Source organism: Schistocerca nitens, chromosome 11, assembly GCF_023898315.1.
Source record: "Schistocerca nitens isolate TAMUIC-IGC-003100 chromosome 11, iqSchNite1.1, whole genome shotgun sequence".
Taxonomy (NCBI): Eukaryota; Metazoa; Arthropoda; class Insecta; order Orthoptera; family Acrididae; genus Schistocerca; species Schistocerca nitens.
The window spans coordinates 16,355,172-16,380,082 of NC_064624.1; the positions used below are offsets into that span (position 1 = coordinate 16,355,172).

A 24,911-nucleotide genomic window follows, 5' to 3' on the forward strand; every position below is an offset into this window, starting at 1 on the left:
AATATAGAACCTGCCAACATTATTGGAGGACGTACCCCTACATATAGGAATGAGGTTGTGGTTCCAGCATGCTGCAGACTTTGCAGATCCAATATGCACAGCATTAGGCCTAATTTTGGCAATCCGTGGATTGGCTGGAGATGACTTACATCTACATACATACTCCGCAATCCACCATACGGTGTGTGGCGGAGGGTACCTCGTACAACAACTAGCATCTTACCTCTCTGTTCCACTACCAAAGAGAACGAGGGAAAAATGACTGCCTATATCCCTTTGTACGAGCCCTAATCTCTCTTATCTTATCTTTGTGGTCTTTCCACTAAATATAAGTTGGCAACAGTAAAATTGGACTGCAGTCAGCCTCGAATGCTGGTTCTCTAAATTTCCTCAGTACCGATTCACGAAACGAACGCCTCCTTTCCTCTATAGACTTCCACCCGAGTTCCTCAAGCAATTCCGTAACACTTGCGTGATGATCAAACCTACCAGTGACAAACCTAGCAGCCCGCCTCTGAATTGCTTCTCTGTCCTCCCTCAATCCGACCTGATAGGGATTCCAAACGCTCGAGCAGTACTCAATAGGTCGTATTAGTGTTTTATAAGTGTTTTCCTTTACAAATGAACCACATGTTCCCAAAATTCTACCAATGAACCGAAGCCGCGTATCCGCTTTCCCCACAACTGCCATTACATGCTTGTCCCACTTCATATCGCTCTGCAGTGTTACGCCCAAATATTTAATCGACGTGACTGTGTCAAGCGCAACACTACTAATGGAGTATTCAAACATTACAGGATTCTTTTTCCTATTCACCTGCATTAATTTATATTTATCTGTATTTAGAGTTAGCTGCCTTTCTTTACACCAATCGCAAATCCTGTCCAAGTCATCTTGTTTCCTCCTACAGTCACTCAACGATGACACCTTCCCGTACACCACAGCATCATCAGCAAACAGCCGAACATTGCTATCCACCCTATCCAAATGATCATTTATGTAGACAGAAAACAACAGCGGACCCACCACACTTCCCTGGGGCACTCCAGATGATACCCTCACCTCCGATGAACACTCACCATCGAGGCCAACGTACTGGGTTCTATTACTTAAGAAGTCTTTGAGCCACTCACATATTGCTCATATCTTAGTTAGGAGTCTGCAGTGGGGCACCAAGTCAAACGCTTTCCAGAAGTCCAGGAATATGGCATCCGTCTGATACCCTCCATGCATGGTTCGCAAGATATTATGTGAAAAAAGGGCGAGTTGCGTTTCGCAGGAGCGATGCTTTCTAAAGCCGTGCTGATGCATCGACAGCAACTTCTCTGTCTCAAGGAAATTCATTATATTCGAACTGAGAATATGTTCGAGAATCCTGCAACAAACCGATTTTAAGGATATTGGTCTGTAATTTTGAGGATCCGTCCTTCTACCATTCTTATATACAGGCGTCACCTGTGTTTTTTCCAGTCACTCAGGACTTTATGTTGGGCAAGAGATTCGCGATAAATGCAAGCTAAGTAAGGAGCCAATGCAGTAGAGTACTCTCTGTAAAACCGAATTGGAATCCCACCAAGACCTGGTGATTTATTTATTTTCAACCCATTCAGCTGCTTCACTACCCCAGGGATGTCTATCACTATGTCCTCCATACGGGAATCTGTACGGGACTCAAACGGCGGTACATTTGTACGATCCTCCTGCGTGAAAAATTTCTCAAATGCTAAATTTAAAATTTCAGCTTTAGTTTTGCTGCCTTCCGTTGCCAGGCCAGACTGATCAGTGAATGACTTGATGGAAGCCTTCGACCCGCTTACCGATGTTACGTAAGACCAGAATTTCCTTGGGTTTTCAGCAAGATCGTTTGCTTAGGTATGATGTTGGTAGTGGTTGTATGCTTCGCGCATCGCTCTTTTTACAGCAGCACGAATCTCTACTAACTTTTGCCTGTCCTCATTCTCCCGATCTTCCTTGTACCGCGAGTGCAACTGTCTTTGCTTCCTGAGCATTCTCCGAATTGTGCTGTTAAACCACGGTGGGTCTTTTCCATCTGTAACCCACTTTTTCGGCACATACTTCTCCAATCCGTGATTTACAATGTGTTTAAAATTTGCCCATAATTCCTCCACGTCCATCGTACCGGAAGTAAATGAAGTCTATTTGTTTACTTAGTGGGATACTAACAACTGCTTATCTGATCTTTCTAGTAAGAATACTCTCCTAGCCTTCTTGACCAACTTTTTAACTTTCATAACCATAGTCGTAATGACAACATCACGATCACTAATCCCTGTCTCAACACTGACACAGTTGATGAGGTCTGGTCTGTTCGTGGCTACCAGATCTAAAATATTTCCATTACGCGTTGGCTGTCGATTTAGCTGCTCAAGACAGTTTTCGGTTAATGTGTTCAAAATTAATTCACACAATGGCTTGTCGGTACCACCTGTAATGAATCCATAGACATCCCAGTCTATACTAGGTAGGTTGAAGTCGCCTCCGACTAATATAGCATGATCCGGCTGCTTCTGCGATACAGAGTGTAGACTACCTTTGAATGATTCTAGAACTGTCACGGTGGAACCTGGTGGCCGGTAATAACACCCAACAAGTAACTTTTATTTCTCGTAGCCCTGTTAAATGTGTCCAGATAACTTCACAATCACACTCTACTTCGACCTCAGTAGACACAATATTTTTGTCAACTTGTAAATTAGCCTTCAAGATCCCTGGACTTCAGCCCATTAGACTTCTTTCACTGCAGCTACATGGAAACTTAAGTGTGTTCTAACCCTGTGGACTCAAATGAGAAGAGGAATTGTTTGAACTTGGAATACAATGCTGAAGTTAATGGTGATCACTCTGAACATTTATTGAAACACCGACTAGAACAATGAAGGACTGAAGTGTGCTAAACATTGTTTTATTTTCAGTCACATCCAATGACCTACTCAGTACATACTTCTGACACTATGTTGGTTAACAAACATATTTTTTGATGTCTCCTTCACCATATCGGTCAATGTGTGCATTGAATTTTCGATCACCCTGTGTATTAAATCTCCAAATTGTCTTCCAAGCTATATTTTTCTGTCCTTTAGTATTTGTTTTTATAATTTACAGGCTTCTACTAACAGTGTAAATAGCTCATGCGCAAACAGTTCATTTAAATAAAAATTAAAAACTAAAGCATTCGTGAAGAAGTGTGCACTTGAAAATTTGACACCCCAAATAATAATTGTTATACAATTGACATTTGCAAGCACTTAGTATCTTCTTCCTAAGGAAAAATTGCCTTTACTGAAAACTGTGAATTCAATATTAAAAGATCACAAGATGCCTATGATATTCAAACCTTGAAATGTAATCCTCTTTCAAAAATTTGGTATTAACTGTCATGTAGCCCTAATTTCTATCTTCCAAAAAATATATCATTTTAAGTGTTAGGAAGTCTTTTGTGAAGCTATCTGTATGGAACATAGCCATGTATGGAAGTGAAACGTGGATGATAAACAGTGGACAAACATTTAAACTAAATATTAGAAAGTTTCAGCTTATACCAAAAGTTCCCATAATGATCTAAGAAAAATGAATTTGGAAATTACTCCATGTAACAAGTTTTTGTGTGTAGTTGTCTTAACTCAATAGGACACGGGCTGCGTATTTAAACACTGAGTGGCATCATAGCATGCAAAGGTACATTGAAAAGACTTTACAAACCTGCAAAGCAATATCTAGCATGTCACGCATATTCTGAATGTACATCTGATCCTACACCAATGAGATGGAAGAACGTCACCTACATCACGTGCGCACCATCTCTCTTCAGTACAGTCCAAGATACAACATTGGCTTTCAGATGAAGCACATCTGCATACATGCCATTTCTCAGTACCAGTAAATTGAGGGTCTCTCATAAATCTATTGTTAATTATATGATTTGTTGAAATCAAATGACCGGAAACATCATACTGGTGGTTAATGAATTACTGTAGCTCGTGTATTGTGAAAATATAACATTTCAAGGTGATAGCACATTTAGGATCCATAAAAAAAAAAAAGAAAACCCGCATTGTTCTTCATACAATTTTTGTTATTAAATGTCAGTTAATAACATATCTACAATTAATGCTTTCAGGAGATGAGATGTAAAGTATAGTCATCAATCACTCATATCTGGATGCAAAAATGTTTTTACTAACCTTCGTGTTTTCTTATATGTTTTGACACTTTCTTATTAGTTTAACAGAAGTATATTCTATAATACTCAATGTTATGTAAATATAAATGCGCTCCTCCTGTAGAGCGAGTTTCTTCAAATGGCTTTATCTACAAGATAGTTAGCGCTCCTTGCAGTAAGATATTTTGTACTTTCTTATTTTGTTTTGTATTTCACATGTTGCAAAGATTCTCCTGCTGAAGAGGAACACTGATCAAGTAAGAATGACCTTACAGTTTTACAAAACAGTGATAACGATGAAATAATTTTTATCTTACGTGGGGAACTATTGTAAATTTGTATGTCACAGTCTGCGAACCGACAGCTTTAACCATTAGAGTCGCTACCGTGACATTAAGGTTTTGACTGTCCAAGAAACATGCTTGGATAGCCTACTCTTTAGTGCAGCTGGCCGTGAAAGCAGAAAAACTTGGCTTAGGTCATGATCAAGGCAGCAATTTTCATGTGTCACATTATATGGCCATATGCAACGATCGTTAGTAGTGCAAAATGTAGTGTCCAGACACTCGAAGACAAGACAAGAACTGAAATTGAAAATATTAGAGTAAAAGCAGAAATGTTGAATTCTATTTTCAAATGATCCTTTACAAAGGAAAACAAATGAGTACTGCCCAAATTTAACTCTTGCACGCTGCAAACGTGAGTGAAACAGATATAGGCATAAGTGTCAATGGTGTTGAGAGACTGCTAAAACTGAACAAAGTCCCACAGCCCGGTTGGCTGAGTTAACCCCTATTTCAGCCATAATCTACCATAGATTACTCCAATAACAAACTGCGCCTAGTGGTTGGAACAAAACAAAGGGCACACTCATCTACAAGTAGAGTAGCACAAGTGATTCACAAAACTACTATCCATTGTCTTGGATAATCATTTGTTGTTGAATCTTGGAACAGCTTTCAAGTTCAAACATACTGAAATAGCTACAACAGACTGGCTTTCTTCACACCAAAGATCATGGATACTATAGTGAGATTAAAATTACATGATAGTTGACACTTCATTGTTGAAGGTGTCTTCCTCCAATCGAAGTGCTCAACATCACGCCTAAACTGTTTAACGTTGCCGAACTGCCACAACAAATGGTCAGCTAACTTCCAATTTTTTCTTCTTTTTCTGTTCTATTCATCATCAAAAACACACACACACACACACACACACACACACACACACACACACAATTATGCTAACAAAATGTACACGTTTCATACACTCGACTAGCCAAAGAATACTGCACTCTTTCGCACAAAAAGTGTTTTGGCATCACATTCAGTTATCATCACTGTGATCGGCTTACAGTAAGTAAACTTCATGCAACATGGTGTAAAACTGAACTTTCTGAAGGCATAAAATGATCATTGCAACTGGTTCTATAGATAAATAAATATCTTATCTCAATGTGAAGTCTTCCTTAGCATGGTGGTAACGTCACAGTTTGCGGTGCCAAAGGATGTGCATTCAAATATTGCCAAGTGATAATACCGTTTCTTTCGTTTTTAAATATTTATCAAAATGACTACTATAATTTTCAGTTATTTGGTTTCAATATAATTTTGAGTTTTAATCTTTTATTCCATCATCTTCATATTTATTTTTATTTGTTCTTTTTTTCCTATCATTCTTATTTCTTAAGGAATCTGCCTGTGTCACCTATAACCTGTAACTGAGTGCCGACCAGGACTGCTCATTGGCTGGTATTACATCAGCTCACATAGCAAAAGCAAGAAGTTACAATTCATTTTTAGCCCTGAAACTAAATTTTTTTTCTGTCTCGAGTTTGCTTATGCAGGTCAAATTTAGTTGCCATGAGCAATGCAAGTGCGGTTAATAGTTCTTCTGCAGGTTGCTGGACACAGTTTTCTCAGACACATTGCACACCAAGAGGTTGTGTATAAGTTAAAGCATGAGTGTAAGCTGTAGACATAGAATCTACATTCCCGCCATACCAGAAGACATCAGCTTCCTACATTGCTCCAAATTAAATGAACAGTTTTTCAGATTTTGTGAAGTGACTGCTATGTTTCAGTGTCACCTTTAACTGAGCAGTAGCTGATGTGGTAACACTGTAACGCCAAGTAACAGACATCAGCTATCAAGTAACTTTAAACAGACTATAGAAACATCAACTGTTAACCCCAACTCAAAACATTAAACATGTTAATTCTAAATCATACTTTTTCACTTGGTGTCCTGAAAGCCATGGACCAAGGCAGTCATCAGGCAAAGCAGATTTCTTTATATCCAAAAGCATTTTACTCAGTACCAATTCTAAATTTATTACGGAAAGTAGACTTTATGTGGTATAAAGTGAAATCTGTGACTAGATTGGGATTTCTTGATATGGAGGATGTAACATGTTATCCTGGATGGATACTCATCAATAGATGTAAATGTAACTTCACAAGGTAACTGTGTTGGGACCTTTTCTGTTCATGTTTTATATTAATGAGGTTGATGGTAATACTAATAGTAACCTACGATTTTTTGCTAATCATGATGTTATTTATAACACAGAGTGATTATAATTAAAGTTTAACTTTCAAACCGCTGTAGAAATAACACCACTGGTCAGAATTACATCAAATTGAAATAGAATATTATTGGAGAAGAGGGAAAACGTATGGCTTAAGAAAAATAAATAGTTACAAAATGTAGCAATAGATGGCACTGTGAGCATCATACTTTAATCCGCACCGGCTAACCAAGCAGTCTAACACGCTGCTTACCCGAGCGGGAAGGTGTGCTAGCACGAATCCGCCCAGTGGATTAGTGTCAAGGTCTGGTGTGCCAGCCAGCCTGTAGACAGTTTTTAAGGTGGTTTTCCATCTACCTTGGCGAATGTGGGCTGGTTCCCCTTAGTCCACCTCAGTTACATTGTGTCGGCGATTGCTGCGCAAACACCATTTCCACGTACATGTACACCACAATTACTCTACCACACAAACAGTTGGGGTTACACTCGTCTGGTATGAGGCATTCCCGGGGGGGAGGTTCCGCTGGGAGCCAAACCGCACAATAACCCTGGGTTTGATGTGGGGCAGCAGTGGGGTGGGTGTACTGCTGTGGCCAGTTATGGGGTTGTGAACCACCGAAGACTCCAGCGGGATGAAGCCTCTGCGTCGTATCTAGTTCCCCAGTTTAATACAAGACAATACAAACATAATTTAATAGTGGTCGCCTAAAAACAGCAAATTAATCATACCAACAATGCCTAAGGTGTATGTTTGACATTAAACAAACTGCACTACTCAGTGTGCATGGGTGTACAGGTGTGACACTGTTAGTTACGCAAGCCCATCAACCATGGCAAGGTCATATCACATGGGATGGGAAAAATTGGTTTTTAATTGTCCTGAGGCCAAAAACTGCATACAGAGTATCAATCACTTCGGTTTTTAACTGTCCTGGGGCCAAAAAATGCATAAACCCAAATCAAATCAGATTTTTAATATCCATGTGACTGGCGCAAAACATTTTCAATATGCTGTCCATCGTTTCCTGCAACAAGCTGAAATCAAGAAGCAGCATGTTCTACAATTGATCAAGGTGTTTCCAGGGTCACATTCATAGTGTTGCCTTCATTGCAGGTAAGTTGGCAGTTGCAACACAATTGGTAGAACATAATACTCTAATGTATTGCAGCATTTCAGTTGAAAGTAAAGCACCAGTTGGAAAAGATTAGAGGCACCTGTGGAACATTGAGTAAGTTTCCATGATGCCACAAAAGACACTTGTGACCAAAAATTGGGTCTGCATAAACTTCCATGACGCCACTAAGGACATTTGTGACCAAAGGTCTGGTCCCCATCGTCATATAACATGCAAGAGGCTTTTCATTCAGGGACATGGTCGATGTGTGTACCAGAGTCAAAGTTATTTCCAACTAACAGCTAGTGTCGAGGAATTAAGCCCGTTTTACATGAGTGACTTTGAGGTCAAAACTGACGGCTCAGGGTGCATGCACCTTTTGTGCCTGCATGTAGCAACCATCCATGACACGAACGTGTCTATGACAAGTCAATGATTTACAGACTGCGCCGAGTGTGGTGTTCTATATTTCTGAGTACACTGCATACTGCAAATGTGTAGAAACATGGGACTTTGACGACATCTGCTAACATCAAAAGTTAACATATCCTGGCCAAGCTCAGTCATATTATAGAAACGGATTTTGTCCTTTTGTGTCTCCTTAATCTTTATTGTTTTGTTTTTGTGACACACTGGAAAGTTACACAGGGTTCTGATTTTTTTTCCTAATAGTGTTCTCTCAGAAGACAGACAAAATCACTGAAAGTGCAAAGGCATTTATATTTCACAGAGACAAATCCTACACTGTGCATTAAGAGAAACATAAACAGATAAATGTGTTTCAACGAAAATTATTTTAACAGTAAAAAAGTCAGGATTATTTGTCAAAAAGAAAAGTAATTTTTGATGTTTTTTGCATTCAGCAAGAAAACAAGATACAAAGGATAAAGCAAAAAGGCGCTATTTACTGTATTCTAGATACTGTTGAATGTGTGTAATAGTATGTATATTTTTGAACAAATAAATGTATATGCTCCAAAATGTTTGGATGCCACTTTTCCGATTCTTTCTGTTCTCAGGAGTGTAAAGAATTTACCATGTGGCCTTTAACAAAAATGTCTACAATGAATTCTCCTTCGGAGATTAATAAACTATTATACTTGCTTGTTCCTACATGATATACTATGAGGGTTGGAACTTAAATAGTGGCAACTATTTATTCACAACCAATACAAAAGAGTTACATGTTTGCACCAGTTACTGTCCTTCAAAGTAGTCGCCAGCGATGTGGAAGGCGTAGAATACTGTTAGCAGAACCTGATCTGTTGATGGTGCGAATGGAGTGGTCTACTGCCTGTCTAAGCTCTGGAACAGTTCTGAAGCGAATGCCACAAAGTGGTTCCTTCATTTTCGGAATCAAATCAAAGTCACAAGTACTTAAGTCTTATTACTGCTCATTTTTGGAGCATATCCTGCGACCAGCTTTGTGAAAGAAGTGGCAACACTTTCTGCACAACCCACCCATCATTTTAAACGACAATGCGTGGACGCATTGTTGTTTGAAGGACAGTAATAGGTGCAAACATGTAACTATCTTGTATCGGTTGTGAAAAAATAGTTGCCACTATTTAAGTTCCAACCTTCGTAAATTTCGAATTTTTTGCAAAAAGGATAGTCCCTCATAAACTCATTTTCAAAGTTCAAATGTCAAACTGCACACAGATAGCTTTCACATCACACACAATTTTTGGCCTGACATGTAAACGAAAATGACCACTCCAAACAGATGAGACTCAGTACAGGAATAAAATGCCAGGAGCGCTGCAGTAGACTTGTTTGTCTTGAGTGGTCAATTGTGACAAGAAAGTCGATCATGGAAAAGGGGCTTTACACCGTACAGGCCATTCATATTTGACAGGTACACAGGATAATCAATATGTATGATTTCCATGACAAAGGAACCATGGGCCTAGTGCTCTCCAGAACTGAATTCAGCATTTGAAGAGGCTCGGATAGGTTATTTTGTTTCATTTATTTATTGCTATTTTATTTTAGGCTCTTGCATACATAAAAGAACAGACCAAATGTTGCGCATGAATTGGTATGAATACAGAACATAATATTTTAATATTATTTCAAATGTGCTGGTAATAATTCTGCATTATGCTGCTTAATGGGAAAAAGTCTACATAGAATATCTACATAAAAAGAAATGAAAAATAAAAAAGTCTACACACTACCATTCGGCCATCTGGCGCATAGACATCCAAAATGCACATGCTCCTGGTCTATTACATGCAACACTGGTGATCAGAAATTTTGTAATTTATAATTCTGGACTATACTACTACACGAAACACTACTGCACACTACAAAACACTACTCCAGTACCTAATGTATTTCATCAAACTGTTAGGAAATGAACTGTAAGATGTGAATCTCCATTTCCTGATGACCATGGTGCCACAATGGATTCAAGCCTACATTTGAGCAAGAGGATGTTCCACCACTGCTCTGGAGTGCTACGAATATCCCCCCACCCCCACCCCCAATGGGAAACAGACTGTTTTGTTGTTACATAAATGTTTTTGTTATTTTTTATTTTGTTATCTGGACACATTGAAGATGAATACATAAACATAACTCACAGCCAATTTTTGTTTTTCATGCCACGAATTTTGAAATAAAGCGATGATGCAAACTCGTGTGTGTGTGTGTGTGTGTGTGTGTGTGTGTGTGTGTTTTTCACATGCCAAAAGTTAATCCTTTACATACTGCAAAGCCTAAAAACTATGGTATTTTGTCTGCATTTTCACATTTTCACTTAGGGAACATTGTATGAGTGTCAACATTTCATGCATAACAACAAAAACCTGGACACTCGTGCACAGCTGTATTGGTTATCGATCCCACTGCATCCAGTATAATATTGTCATAACAGTGCTTGCTTCTATACAGTCATGTGAATTCAACAATTACCTCTTGATTTCCAATCTCCTGCAATTCTTCCTTTACTTTCACACTCCATGGGTACAACTGGACCTGTGACAAAATTAAAAGGAATTGTAATGGGCTAATTAAAGCAGAAAATACATCTACAAGATAGAAAAGTTTTGCAAATTGGAATTCAGGCAATGCTATTCCTTAAGAATAAAAGACAATGCATAGTTTAACAAAAAATTATCATTTTATGATTAATTTTCTTTTCTAAGAGAGAAATTCTGGGTGGCACAATGTCAGTACGATTTATTTCAGAAAGATTTCAATGAGAGTAACATAAAATCATGAGAATGCCTAATGACAACATATTTTAAACTTTATCAGAAACTTGTGCTTGATACAATTACATTTTGTGAGGACACTTAAGTCAGAGATAAGTCATACAGTAACACTGAACCTAGAAGGGGATTGCAAAGATGTGATGCCTAAAAGACACTGCAAACACTTTGTGATGAACATTAAAGTTCTTATGACGTAATATGAGCATTGCCACATCCTTCTTAGGCTTGCAAATGCAAGCTGATGATCATACATGTGAGCAAAAAACAAACCTTATGTCTTTTAGTATTACTTTGTACTGGACTCTCACCCGTAATCTTCCTCTTCCAGATATCTGGCTACAAGACCACTTTTTCCATTTAACTGTACAACAGCTCAGGGTGCATATCACAACTGTAGGAAATTTGGCAGATGTGTTTCTTTTGAAAGTATTTAAAAAGCAAAATTATAAATTACAAGCATATTTCCAAATAGTTAGAAAGAAAAAAGTAATTTCCCAAATGCAATGACCAGTATAGCTGGAAAGAAATTTGTTGCTCACTGTGGAAGGAGGAACTAAAATTATGAAAACCAATTTCCAATTTTTATTTTTGCACACTGTCACTGATAGCACTTGCAGGTTCATTTTCATGGAGACTGGCAGAAATGGAAAAAAGTGTAATGGAATTACTTTTTTGGCATCCCACATATATGAATCAGTAATATAGCTTACCTATTTGAATACTATCACAAGACATTATTTTCATGGCAAAAACTCCCAGGAGAGAAACTATGTAATTATCATCTATCGATACTGATAAGTGACATTTCTGCATTCCATATTACAACTTACAGACAAAAACTGGCCAAAGGCACATGAATCCCAGAAGCTACAGTGGACAGAGTGGCTAAGTGCATCTTTCTACTACATTAAACTTACACCAACTGGAAAGAAAGTTTATTTAATGCAGCTAACTTTCAATATATACAACTTGCTGAACATGTCTTGAAAGGTCATAGATGATGTCCAGTTCATTAACTGAAGTGTCATATAATGTGAGAGGTGTTCTCACACAGTATTTCAATAGTTTTTGAGGTTCAGTTCCAAGTTCACCAGGTTCAAATCTTCGTAACTGGTTTTAATCCATTCTAGCACTTTCAATTAATTTTATAAGACAGTTATTTTCAGACCAGGTTTAAGTCACTTACCAATGATGTACACACACACACACACACACACACACTAAAATCCTACTAGTATAAGAAGAAACACTACAAGCAAAAACTGTAGTCAGTCTCTTAACCTCACATTTGTTGGCTTCAGCAACTCACAGCCCAAGTGTCAGCTTTCAACTTAATCTGTACCTCATGCTATACTACAGATCCCACTATCCTCATTTCACAGAATACAGGAGGAAAACAAATATTGTTAGTGTTCTGTTTTTTTCTCTGTATGCATGTGTCATCATATGCCATACGACTTCATCAACAGTCAAGGCAGGAGCTGGCTTAGGTTCAACCTATCTTACTACCGTATTTAATAAACTTTAAAGGGGCCCCCAATATATTTCATTACTTTCAAACATCCCCCCCCCCTCTCCCGCCTGGGCTGGTTTAGGATTGTAGTTGCAATACTTCCGCTCACTATAATCTCAAACTGATCACTTACCTCTAATTCAGCATTTTAAATCATGTTGAAATACAGATGTTACAATAATGCTGTCACAGCACAGCTTCAATTTGTCTGTGAAGATGCTACCATAAACAGATTTGGTCGGCATAGATTGTTTGCAAGCAATTTGTGTGGTTGGGTCCAACCAGTCAGTCCACATGGCCTGCAGTGTAAGACCACTAACAGCATTATGTGAGTTAATTCACCTGTCAATAATTGGCCATCCTCCAAAGCCATTGCACTGGATAAAATTACAGATCACATTATTTACCCCATCAATTTGTTTGGTTTTGTACCATTCTTGTACTTTTCCATGATTATTCAGGACAATGTGAGGTGAATGTATACGTAGTTATGAAGAAACTGGTCAATATTCAATGTGCAACCATTTCTTTTAGCCACAACTTTGCTGCCAGCATAGAAATTCATTCCGTAATCTATCTTAGTTCATGCACAAAGTACTGTGAACTATTATCTAACATTTACTAATGACACTTGTCTGAAATCAAAATTGTCTGCAGTGGTATGTAGCATAGATCCAATTTACAAATTCAGACACAACTGTTAATATAATAATTACCCTGAATCTTACTCCTCAAAGTACTGATCACAGTAAACATGTGTTCAAATGCCTTTCCAAAAGTAACTATTTTAAATTACCAGTAAACATATAATGTTAATAAAAAAAATCCAAGTTTCTATCCCACACCATATATAAAACGCAACTATGCACTACGCCCTATCTGTATGAGTTTGTTTTTAAATTTAATTACACTGCAAGTACATTTTAATTCCTATGTTGCAAATGACAGTGATTTAAAAGGTCTGACAGTTGAATGAGTCAGTTTTGTGCAAGCATACTTCATTAATACATTCTCTGAATTTATTTAAATTTACTCTCTCCCCTCCACTCTCCATATTTTATGCATACCATTGTGCAGAGCTATGTGGGTAACTCCACATCAATTCAGCACAGGAAAGAAACAGTTTCAACTTGACCACCTCAGATTTCTTTCCAATTCGGTGCATTTAAAAATCCACATGTGATATGGAAAACTACCACTTTGTGGAGGTATATGACAATTGTGAAGAAAGTTACAGGTCTGCAAAGTTGGGAAATTGCATGAAATTTTCATGTGTTTGTCTGAACATAAATGAGTATAAATTCTGGTTCTGATGCACATGCAGCAAAACTTTTATCACTGAAAAGACAATGAGTAGAGCTTTACAATGCTACATAGCAGGTTTCTAAGACTATCATATTTGAGGTCACTGACCTTAATCTTTGACCTTGAATACCCCAATTCAATTTTTTTGAATATATATATATTTTCAAACAAATTGTTTTGCTCCAAAATGCTACTATAAACATGGTAGGTAAATATCAAGATGGCACACCAAGGGCATTAAGCCCAAAAATTTATTTTGTCACCATCAATACACTATCAAAATGCAGAATGTAGCACAGAAATATGAAACAAAATTATTAAAATACACAATTAATAAGCAATGTTGTACAAAAACGTGATTCACATCATTGTAGTGGTCAACGAAAAGTAGTTACATCTCATTTCACAAGTCGCCAATGTTACAGGTTACAGAGTATCTATTTCCATTTAATTTCACTGTGTCTAGATCCATGAGAATTCCCGTTTTCTGATAACATGACTGTGCAGTACAGTAAGTGCAAATTATGATGAGGGTCTATGAGGATATGAGAAGATGTCCTGTACTCCATCTGTTCATTCACAAGTTTGAATGACATACACAAGCCACAAATGACTGCCATACATACAGATAACAAATCCATTTATGTCTGTTGATAGCATTTCTTTCCAGAAAATCACTGACTCTTCTATGCTCACCAAGGAAGGAGCACACGTCTGTTTTTCCTTTTATTCTTGAAATGTTGCTTTTTCTTGGCAATGTCTTAATCATGATTCGAAACTGAGATACAGGTAGAGCCAAAAAAGACTTTACAATTTTGGAATGATGTAGAAATTCATTAAGATAAATTACAGAATCAGTGGATGTGCCATTTAGTACCAAATAATCACAAGTTTGATTCATGAAGTGCATAAGTATCTCATTCCACTACCAGTTGCACAAGCATAGTGCTCACTTAAAATGGCTACTTTCGCTAGTGCAGTGTGTGTTCATTGCATGTTTCGGTTTCATGAAAGAAACTCTGCAATAACTGTTCAGTGTAAATTTCACACCGAATACATCAAAGACCCTCCAAGCAGGCCTACAATTTACTCTTGGCATAATAACATTGTTGAGACAGATTGTTTACTGTGACACGATAGATCACCAGATCGCCTGCTCGTTGACGAGTATATCGAACAGGTTCATCAACATCTACATTTATACTCCGCAAGCCACCCAACAGTGTGTGGTGGAGGGCACTTTACGTGCCACTGTCATTACCTCCCTTTTTCTGTTCCAGTCGCGTATGGTTCGCAGGAAGAACGACTGTCTGAAAGCCTCCGTGCGCACTCGAATCTCTCAAATTTTACATTCGTAATCTCCTCGGGAGGTATAGGTAGGGGAAAGCAATATGTTCGATACCTCATCCAGAAACGCACCCTCTCGAAACCTGGCGAGCAAGCTAAACTGCGATGCAGAGCGCCCCTCTTGCAGAGTCTGCCACTTGAGTTTGCTAAACATCTCCATAACGCTATCACGGTTACCAAATAACCCTGTGACGAAAAGCGCCGCTCTTCTTTGGATCTTCTCTATCTCCTCCATTAACACAATCTGGTACGGATCCCACACTGATGAGCAATACTCAAGTACAGGTCGAACGAGTGTTTTGTAAGCCACCTCCTTTGTTGATGGACTACATTTTCTAAGGACTCTCCCAATGAATCTCAACCTGGCACCTGCCTTACCAACAATTTTATGTGATCATTCCACTTCAAATCATTCCGCACACATACTCCCAGATATTTTACAGAAGTAACTGCTACCAGAGTTTGTTCCGCTATCATACAATCATACAATAAAGGATCCTTCTTTCTATGTATTCGCAATACATTACATTTGTTTATGTTAAGGGTCAGTTGCCACTCCCTGCACCAAGTGCCTATCCGCTGCAGATCTTCCTGCATTTCGCTACAATTTTCTAATGCTGCAACTTCTCTGTATACTACAGCATCATCTGCGAAAAGCCGAAAGGAACTTCCGACACTATCTACTAGGTCATTTATATATATTGTGAAAAGCAATGGTCCCATAACACTCCCCTGTGGCACGCCAGAGGTTACTTTAACGTCTGTAGACGTCTCTCCATTCATAACAACATTCTGTGTTCTGTTTGCTCAAAACTCTTCAATCCAGCCATGCAGCTGGTCTGATATTCCGTAGGCTCTTACTTTGTTTATCAGGCGACAGTGCGGAACTGTATCGAACGCCTTCCGGAAGTCAAGGAAAATAGCATCTACCTGGGAGCCTGTATCTAATATTTTCTGGGTCTCATGAACAAATGGAAATGGAAGAGGATGTAGATGAAGATGAAATGGGAGATAAGATACTGCATGAAGAGTTTGACAGAGCACTTAAAGACCTGAGTCGAAACAAGGCCCCGGGAGTAGACAACATTCCATTAGAACTACTGATGGCCTTGGGAGAGCCAGTCATGACAAAACTCTACCATCTGGTGAGCAAGATGTATGAGACAGGCGAAATACCCACAGACTTCAAGAAGAATATAATAATTCCAATCCCAAAGAAAGCAGGTGTAGACAGATGTCAAAATTACCGAACTATCAGTTTAATAAGTCACAGCTGCAAAATACTAACGCAAATTCTTTACAGACGAATGGAAAAACTGGTAGAAGCGGACCTCGGGGAAGATCAGTTTGGATTCCGTAGAAATGTTGGAACACGTGAGGCAATACTAACCTTACGACTTATCGTAGAAGAAAGATTAAGAAAAGGCAAACCTACGTTTCTAGCATTTGTAGACTTAGAGAAAGCTTTTGACAACGTTAACTGGAATACTCTCTATCAAATTCTGAAGGTGGCAGGGGTAAAATACAAGGAGCGAAAGGCTATTTACAATTTGTACAGAAACCAGATGGCAGTTATAAGAGTCGAGGGGCATGAAAGGGAAGCAGTGGTTGGGAAAGGAGTGTGACAGGGTTGTAGCCTCTCCCCGATGTTATTCAATCTGTATATTGAGCAAGCAATAAAGAAAATAAAAGAAAAGTTCGAAGTAGGTATTAAAATCCATGGAGAAAAAATAAAAACTTTGAGGTTTGCCGATGACATTGTAATTCTGTCAGAGACAGCAAAGGACTTGGAAGAGCAGTTGAACGGAATGGACAGTATCTTGAAAGGAGGATATAAGATGAACATCAACAAAAGCAAAACGAGGATAATGGAATGTAGTCGAATTAAGTCGGGTGATGCTGAGGGAATTAGATTAGGAAATGAGACACTTAAAGTAGTAAAGGAGTTTTGCTATTTAGGGAGTAAAATAACTGATGATGGTCGAAGTAGAGAGGATATAAAATGTAGACTGGCAATGGCAAGGAAATTGTTTCTGAAGAAGAGAAATTTGTTAACATCGAGTATAGATTTAAGTGTCAGGAAGTCGTTTCTGAAAGTATTTGTATGGAGTGTAGCCATGTATGGAAGTGAAACATGGACAATAAATAGTTTGGACAAGAAGAGAATAGAAGCTTTCGAAATGTGGTGCTACAGAAGAATGCTGAAGATAAGGTGGGTAGATCACGTAACTAATGAGGAGGTATTGAATAGGATTGGGGAGAAGAGAAGTTTGTGGCACAACTTGACTAGAAGAAGGGATCAGTTGGTAGGACATGTTCTGAGGCATCAAGGGATCACAAATTTAGCATTGGAGGGCAGCGTGGAGGGTAAAAATCGTAGAGGGAGACCAAGAGATCAATACACTAAGCAGATTCAGAAGGATGTAGGTTGCAGTAGGTACTGGGAGATGAAGAAGCTTGCAGGATAGAGTAGCATGGAGAGCTGCATCAAACCAGTCTCAGGACTGAAGACCACAACAACAACAACAACAACAACAACAATGAACAAATAAAGTGAGTTGGGTCTCATGATCGCTGTATCCGCAATCCATGTTGATTCCTACAGAGTAGATTCTGGGTTTCCAAAAACGACATGATACGCGAGCAAAAAACATGTTCTAAAATTCTACAACAGATCAACGTCAGAGATAGAGGTCTATAGTTTTGCGCTTCTGCTCGACGACCCTTCTTGAAGACTGGGACTACCTGTGCTATTTTCCAATCATTTGGAACCTTCCGTTCCTCTAGAGACTAGCGGTACACGGCTGTTAGAATGGGGCAAGTCCTTTCGCATACTCTGTGTAGAACCAAATTGGTATCCCGTCAGGTCCAGTGGACTTTCCTCTGTTGAATGATTCCAGTTGCTTTTCTATTCCTTGGACACTTATTTCGATGTCAGCCATTTTTTCATTTGTGCGAGGATTTAGAGAAGGAACTCCAGTGCCGTCTTCCTCTGTGAAACAGTTATGGAAAAAAGTTTTTAGTATTTCAGCTTTACGCGTGTCATCCTCTGTTTCAATGCCATCATCATCCCGGAGTGTCTGGATATGCTGTTTTGAGCCACTTACTGATTTAATGTAAGACTAGAACTTCCTAGGATTTTCTATCAAGTCGGTACATAGAATTTTACTTTCGAATTCACTGAACGGTTCATGCATAGCCCTCCTTACGCTAACTTTGACATTGTTTAGCTTCTGTTTGTGTGAGAGGTTTTGGCTGCATTTACACTTGGAGTGAAGCTCTCTTTGCTTTCGCAGTAGTTTCCTAACTTTGTTGTGGGTAGATCACGTAACTAATGAGGAGGTATTGAATAGGATTGGGGAGAAGAGAAGTTTGTGGCACAACTTGACTAGAAGAACCGCGGTGGGTTTTTCCCATCCCTCACAGTTTTACTCGGCACGTACCTGTCTAAAACGCATTTTACGATTGCCTTGAACTTCTTCCATAAACACTCAACATTGTCAGTGTCTGTACAGAAATTTTCATTTTGATCTGTTAGGTAGTCTGAAATCTGCCTTCTATTACTCTTGCTAAACAGATAAACCTTCCTCCGTATTTTTATATTCCTAGTAACTTCCATACTCAGGGATGCTGCAAGGTTAAGGAGAGCTTTGCCTGCAGTCCACAAAACTCACTGCGAGGTGCATCTTGTGAGACTGGTATTCCACAAAAGTCTGTTTGGCAAATAGATCATAGATGTTTATCCTTGAAACATACAGATTCACAATGGCACAGCACATTAACGATGCAGATAAGGTTGCTACAAAGAATTCTGTATGGAAATGTTGCATCAGATAAGAGGACAATTTTCACCGACAAGTATACATTTCATATCAGTGGCACAGTGAATAACCACAACTGCAGAATACAGAGCAGCGAAAATCCACACGCATCTCAGGAATACATTTGTGACAGCCCCAAAGTTAATGTGTTTTAGCCCTTAGCAAATTGGAAGTGTGCAGCCCTTTCTTCTTCATGGAGAAAACTGTCACTGGTATTGCATATCTGGATAAGCTTGAAAACTTGTTAATTCCAAAGATTGATGAAAATGACAGATGGGATGGTTTACTGCCAATGATATGGTGTACCACCTTTTTTCCTCATGGAAGGTCTAGGCTTCCTCAATAATTGCTCCCCTGAGCAGTGGACTGGCCAGGGATGGTCAATCACATGGCCAATGTGCTCCCCAGACTTGACGCCACTGGATTTCTTTCTCTGTGGTTTCATTAAAGACCATGTGTATGCTCCTCCCCTACCAAACAATTTAGCTGACCTGAAACATGAAATCTACATTGCTGTTGCAATTTGCTGCAGTGGGTGTGGGAAGAAATTAGTTACCAATAAGATGTTTGCCACATCACAAATTGTACTTGCATCAAACCAAAATGGCACTTTTATGAAAAATTTGAGGTTATTTGCTGCTACAAAACGACATCTACCAATTCTCTTAGTTATCTCAATAAATTTCTATATCATTATAAAGTCATACTCTTTTTGGCTGTATTGTCATAGACAAATTAAGGATTTTTTTTTCCTTCATATATGACACTTTGTGTATATTTCCATTAGTATTTGTGTTTCTGTAGTAAGTTACAAAAGCAGGATTTGTAACCTGTGAATTATGTCAGTAAAATCCCTGAACTTCACCCTGAATAATGACTGAATAATTCTCTGCAAAATCACAAACAATATAATATTCATTTACTTTCAGTTCTTCTTTAGTGATTTTAAAGATCTGTCACTGCTACTGGGTGATACAACAAGTGGTAGGAGCTGCTGTAAAAGCGATGGAAACATTTCACGAAATCATCTGTGATTTTGTTATAGTCTCCAGAACTGTGCTCCCTGTAGTTAACTAACACCTATGTGTAGTTTTGTCAATGCAATTTGTGCCAAACAGTTCAGACACACAATGAGTCAGTCTTGCAAAATTGCACAATAGGGACATGCACCTAAGAAACATCCTCAAATTGCAACACTGCAAGCCACAAGTGCAACACAGTGCTTTTATGATGGTAATGCATATTCTTCACACTTTGTTAGTTCTTTCAATTTACACACATCAATCATTAACTTAAAATTCTGGTGTGAGACATACAAAAAACCTGTATCCCACTGACATAGGCAGTGTTTTGGCTGTAGCTCAATAACTTTTGGGAACACAACATTTCCGTCTGGGTATGTATCTTTGAAATATGCATACAATTCCCTAAGAATGTGCAACACTAGCTGCTTCCATGTATGTACTCCGTTTCCACTTTCCTCCACAGACACACAATCGTTTATTCATGGTCACACATGGCTCACATTATTACCACAGTAAAATCATGTGCACATTGACTGGTCTTTCATTTCTCTTGGTGTCGCTAGCATATCATCTACTGCATCTGTTTTGTTCTTTGTACCAAGTAATCTGAAGTGCAAAATTCTTTCATGGCTCTCCTTATGCTCCAAGCCTTTGGAAGCACTGTAAAAATTTGTATTTTGTAACGTATATATTCTGCATTGTGAAAATTAAGTTCCATCTGTGCTGTGATTTCTCTTTCCCCTTTTTCCACATGCTTTTTCTTCCAGTTGTGGCACAGACAATCCAGTACTGAGGCAATGTTTTTCAATTTCGGCTTTGGCTACTTTTTCCCATGCTGAAGCCTCTTTTATATTTGCAGGACATTTGCCTAAAAACTGGAGAATAGTATTTAAAGAGTACAGTGCCAGATCCTATTTTATTTCATCTTCATTCAACATCAACTTCAGAAGTACATAGTACAACTGACACAATGTCTGTGGGGGTTGTGTTGTATGATATCTGCTTGCTTTATTCGCTAAAAACTTTTCCACTTACTCATATATTAGTACACTCGTACAACATCCACTCCTGAACGTCCTTCAAGTTGTTCTGTACTCTCACATAGACTTACTGAAATGGATTGCAACTGTACAATTTTGACTTTAAGTCCCTTTTATTTACTCATTTTATTTATTTTTTCTCTTTAAGATGCGACTAAATACTACTTCACAGCACATATACACTGAAGTCAGAGTAAACAGAATAGATGAATTTTTAGATATGAAGTAATAAAGAAAACAAAATTATATTGTGTAAAGAAAACTTAAGCTAAACTGACACATTCAACATCATTACAAACTGCTGTACTCATGATTTATGGAACAAGTACTAATGTAGAGTAAAAAGCCACATACATGAAAGAAACTAATGATGACTGGTTAAAATAAGTCTCTGATTGTTCACAGCAAGAAATTTTCACCATTTGTCAGAACAATAGTGACTGCTATTGTCTGCTGAGCTGGAAAAAACCCAAACACATAGCTTCTTACTGCATTCTGTTAGTATAGTCGTGTACATAAAATAATTGTTTGTGTCATAATGCCTTTAATTTTCCATCTTGGTGATTAACATGTTTATAGTAACATACTAGTAGTGTTCCGAGACATTCAAGGCCAAAGGTTAAGGTCAATGACATTGAATGTGAAAACTGCATATTAACGCATAGCTCTACTCATTAGCTTTTCAGTGATTCAAGTTTCATTGTTATATTTGGATTATAACCAGAATTATATTCATCTATGTTGAGACAGGCAGATGGAAATGTCATGCAATTTCCCAACTTTGCAGACTTTTAACTTTATACACAACTTGTCATATACCTCTGCAAATTGATAGTTTTCCATCTCTTATCTCAATCACTGTATGCACCAAATTTGAAATAAATTTGAATGAGCTGGCCATTGTGGCCAAGCGGTTCTAGGCACATCAGTCCGGAACCATGCTGCTGCTTTGGTCACAGGTTCGAATCCTGCCTCGGGCATGGATGTGTGTGATGTCCTTAGGTTCGTTAGGTTTAAGTAGTTTCTAAGTCTAGGGGACTGATGACCTCAGATGTTAAGTCCCACAGTGCTTAGAGCCATTTGAACATTTGAAATCTGAATGGGGAAGGTTGAGTGCTGCATTGAATTGAAATGGAATTACCCATTTGTAACATTAAAAATTCGCTGTGTTTTATATTTTCACACTGTGTTACACTTACAGCAACAGGACATGAATTATATTTATTCACACAGCATACTGCACACACAAATTAAAGGAAGAATGGTAAAAATTCAGTTAAGCTAGTTACCATTGAGCATGCCACAGTAGATACAATGCATTCATTTGTTTCTTCCCTTTTTACACAAACTGTTTTTTTGTGTTCCATGGCTGCAGTTCTAAGCACCTGAAAAACAAGGAAGCAGATAAAAAGTCAAACCTAATTTCTGTTGTCACTGAGAGATACAACTCAAAAGCAGTATTTTCAGTCCACCACTGCCTGCAGCACAAGAGTCACTGCACATAAAATAAATTTAACACTGGATGAGAAACTGAGTGCACAATGGCAAGAATTTATCTACAACTCAGGCTGCGAAGATTTAGAGCACAATATGAAGACAGAAAAATCACAATCACGTGCAACAGGAACAACTGATTATTGCTTGCTGTTGTTTCTTTATAACACTAAGACAGTTTGCATATGTATCTCGCTTTCTCCATATAAATTATAACCTCAGCATTATGGTCAATTAATATAAGTGAATCTGTCCAGGCAAATACAACAACTTACTTCATTCAACCTTAGTTTTGCAGATGATGGTTAAAATATAACCTTAAGTCTTTTACAAGATCAGTATTAAAGATTTATATTGCATTTTTTTAATGTGTACTTTAATCCAATAAGTTTATAACTCTAGTCTTAGTAATGTGTTCACGAACAGTAAAGAATTTGTATGTCTTAATCACACATGCAGTGCCTGACATACTCGTGTTAAATCTTTAAACCCACATATCAAACCACACATTGTTCATTGCATTATTTACTTTCAGCCTGACAAATATAAAATGAAAACCTACTCCAAATAACTAATCAACTGCTCATGAGACACATTTTTAACAAACAATATATATGTACTTCTATCACAGCTTTGTCTTTGTGAGTTTCCTCACCTACAATGACAGTTGGACACTCAGTTTAGAGCAATGAACGGCATGCTGGAATTCTTATCCATGATCTAATGAGAAACGTACAAACTGCTATCCACAAGCTACATGGTGAAACAACTAATTGTTGACGGTCAGCAATATTTCTTATCGGTTCTTACTGACCTACCGGAATGACTTTTTTTGTAACTGCAGTCATACCCGTAGTAATTTCCACTGCAGATCACAGCATAGAGAAACTGTTACAAAACTTCACACATTGGATAACATTTCCCGCAATTGGCCTTTTTCAAGTCTCATAGATTTTATCGGACGGGGTGAAAACAGTACGCGCTTTATTAGGCGTAATACATACAGGGTGACATGGTTTCCGCAACTGATGTACAATACACGTATGTAATATGCTCTAAATAAGACGAAAAAGGTATTTAGCTCTGTTGCAATTGGAAAACTTAGTTCACGGATAACGACAACGAAGGTCCGTCGTAATAAATAAACGCCACAACGACAATCACATACGAAGTTCATACGCTGTCCTAAACTATAACCTAAACCGCAAGCAATGCGCCATTTACAACACTGTAGATACGCAATTAACTCACTTTTAGAAGTGGTTGTTAAACAAACACAAAGTAATGCGGTATTGGTGTAAACAGTTACAGTATTATTATAACAAGATATTGATTAATTGCCTGACGAACCATAACAATAACAAATCGGGGTATTAATTTTCTTCGCCTTCCCTTCGAATGTCTATAACCTCTTAACGCTCGTGTAATAAATATTACCTATAGCACGTAATTTATAAATTACTGTGAAACAAAAATAAAGTACTGGGCTACTGATGGGTGGGTTCAAAGAAAATAAGCTGTGTACTAGACTTGGCCATTATTTCTATGTTTCGATACAGTGTATCGATACGTGGAACTGTTTCAGTGTTTCGGAACGGCTGCGGTTCACTGTTTCGAAACAGTGGTGTTTCATTCCGCCCCTGTCTCGGATAACCGCACCAGATTCGATCTCGAGCCGGACACAGAAACTGTATCGTTGTTTCAAAATAAGGCTGTTTCAGTCCACCTGCGCTTGGAACGGACTAATTGTATCGAAACAGTGATGTTTCATTCCGCTCTGTGTCGTACGAGACTCGGGCTCGGCACAGACACTGAAACACAACATAACACCTAATGAAACACTCAAGAGTGGCGACATATTTTTGACAAGCAATGGAATGAAGCTTAAGATATCCGAAAATAAAGCTTCGTTTCTAGCTGACTGTCCTATTACGAAATGGCGTAACATCTGCTTTATAAACACTAACCAAACAATGAAACAACGCATACTATTCACATTCAGAATAATAAATATGTGAAAATCATTCGGTTAAATTACACTTTTTTTATAACATACGCTTCTCTTTTCATGTACAGTAATCGTATTAAGAAACGCAAGTAAGCCTACAACATTCTGAATAAAAAAAAAGGCGTAGAGTGACAGTTAGTAGATATATACATAAATTTGATCTAGGTATAATTGCAAGCAATCTGTTTGACATATCACTGATAGTGCAGTGGTGAACGGGGAGGGCTGGGAAACATGGTGACTTCATAGTAACGGTTCGAAACAGCTTGAAAGGCAAAATTTTTTCTGTTATATTTTGTTATTTATTC

At 38.2% G+C, this 24,911-nt stretch overlaps 1 protein-coding gene across 3 annotated transcripts in view; it reads right to left on the reverse strand.

The window, feature by feature from the left end:
• Window positions 1-24,089, reverse strand: part of LOC126213114 (uncharacterized) — a 282,224-nt gene extending 258,135 nt beyond the window's left edge. For all 3 annotated transcript variants that reach the window (XM_049940715.1, XM_049940717.1, XM_049940716.1), the window contains exons 1-3: window positions 23,946-24,089; window positions 22,391-22,486; window positions 10,749-10,811 (exon numbers count right to left, since the gene is read on the reverse strand). In XM_049940715.1, coding sequence (XP_049796672.1) covers window positions 10,749-10,811; window positions 22,391-22,486; window positions 23,946-23,948 — 162 coding nt within the window. In that variant the 5' untranslated portion in view covers window positions 23,949-24,089. The remainder of the gene's footprint in view (window positions 1-10,748; window positions 10,812-22,390; window positions 22,487-23,945) is intronic.
• Between the last annotated feature and the right edge of the window lie 822 nt (window positions 24,090-24,911).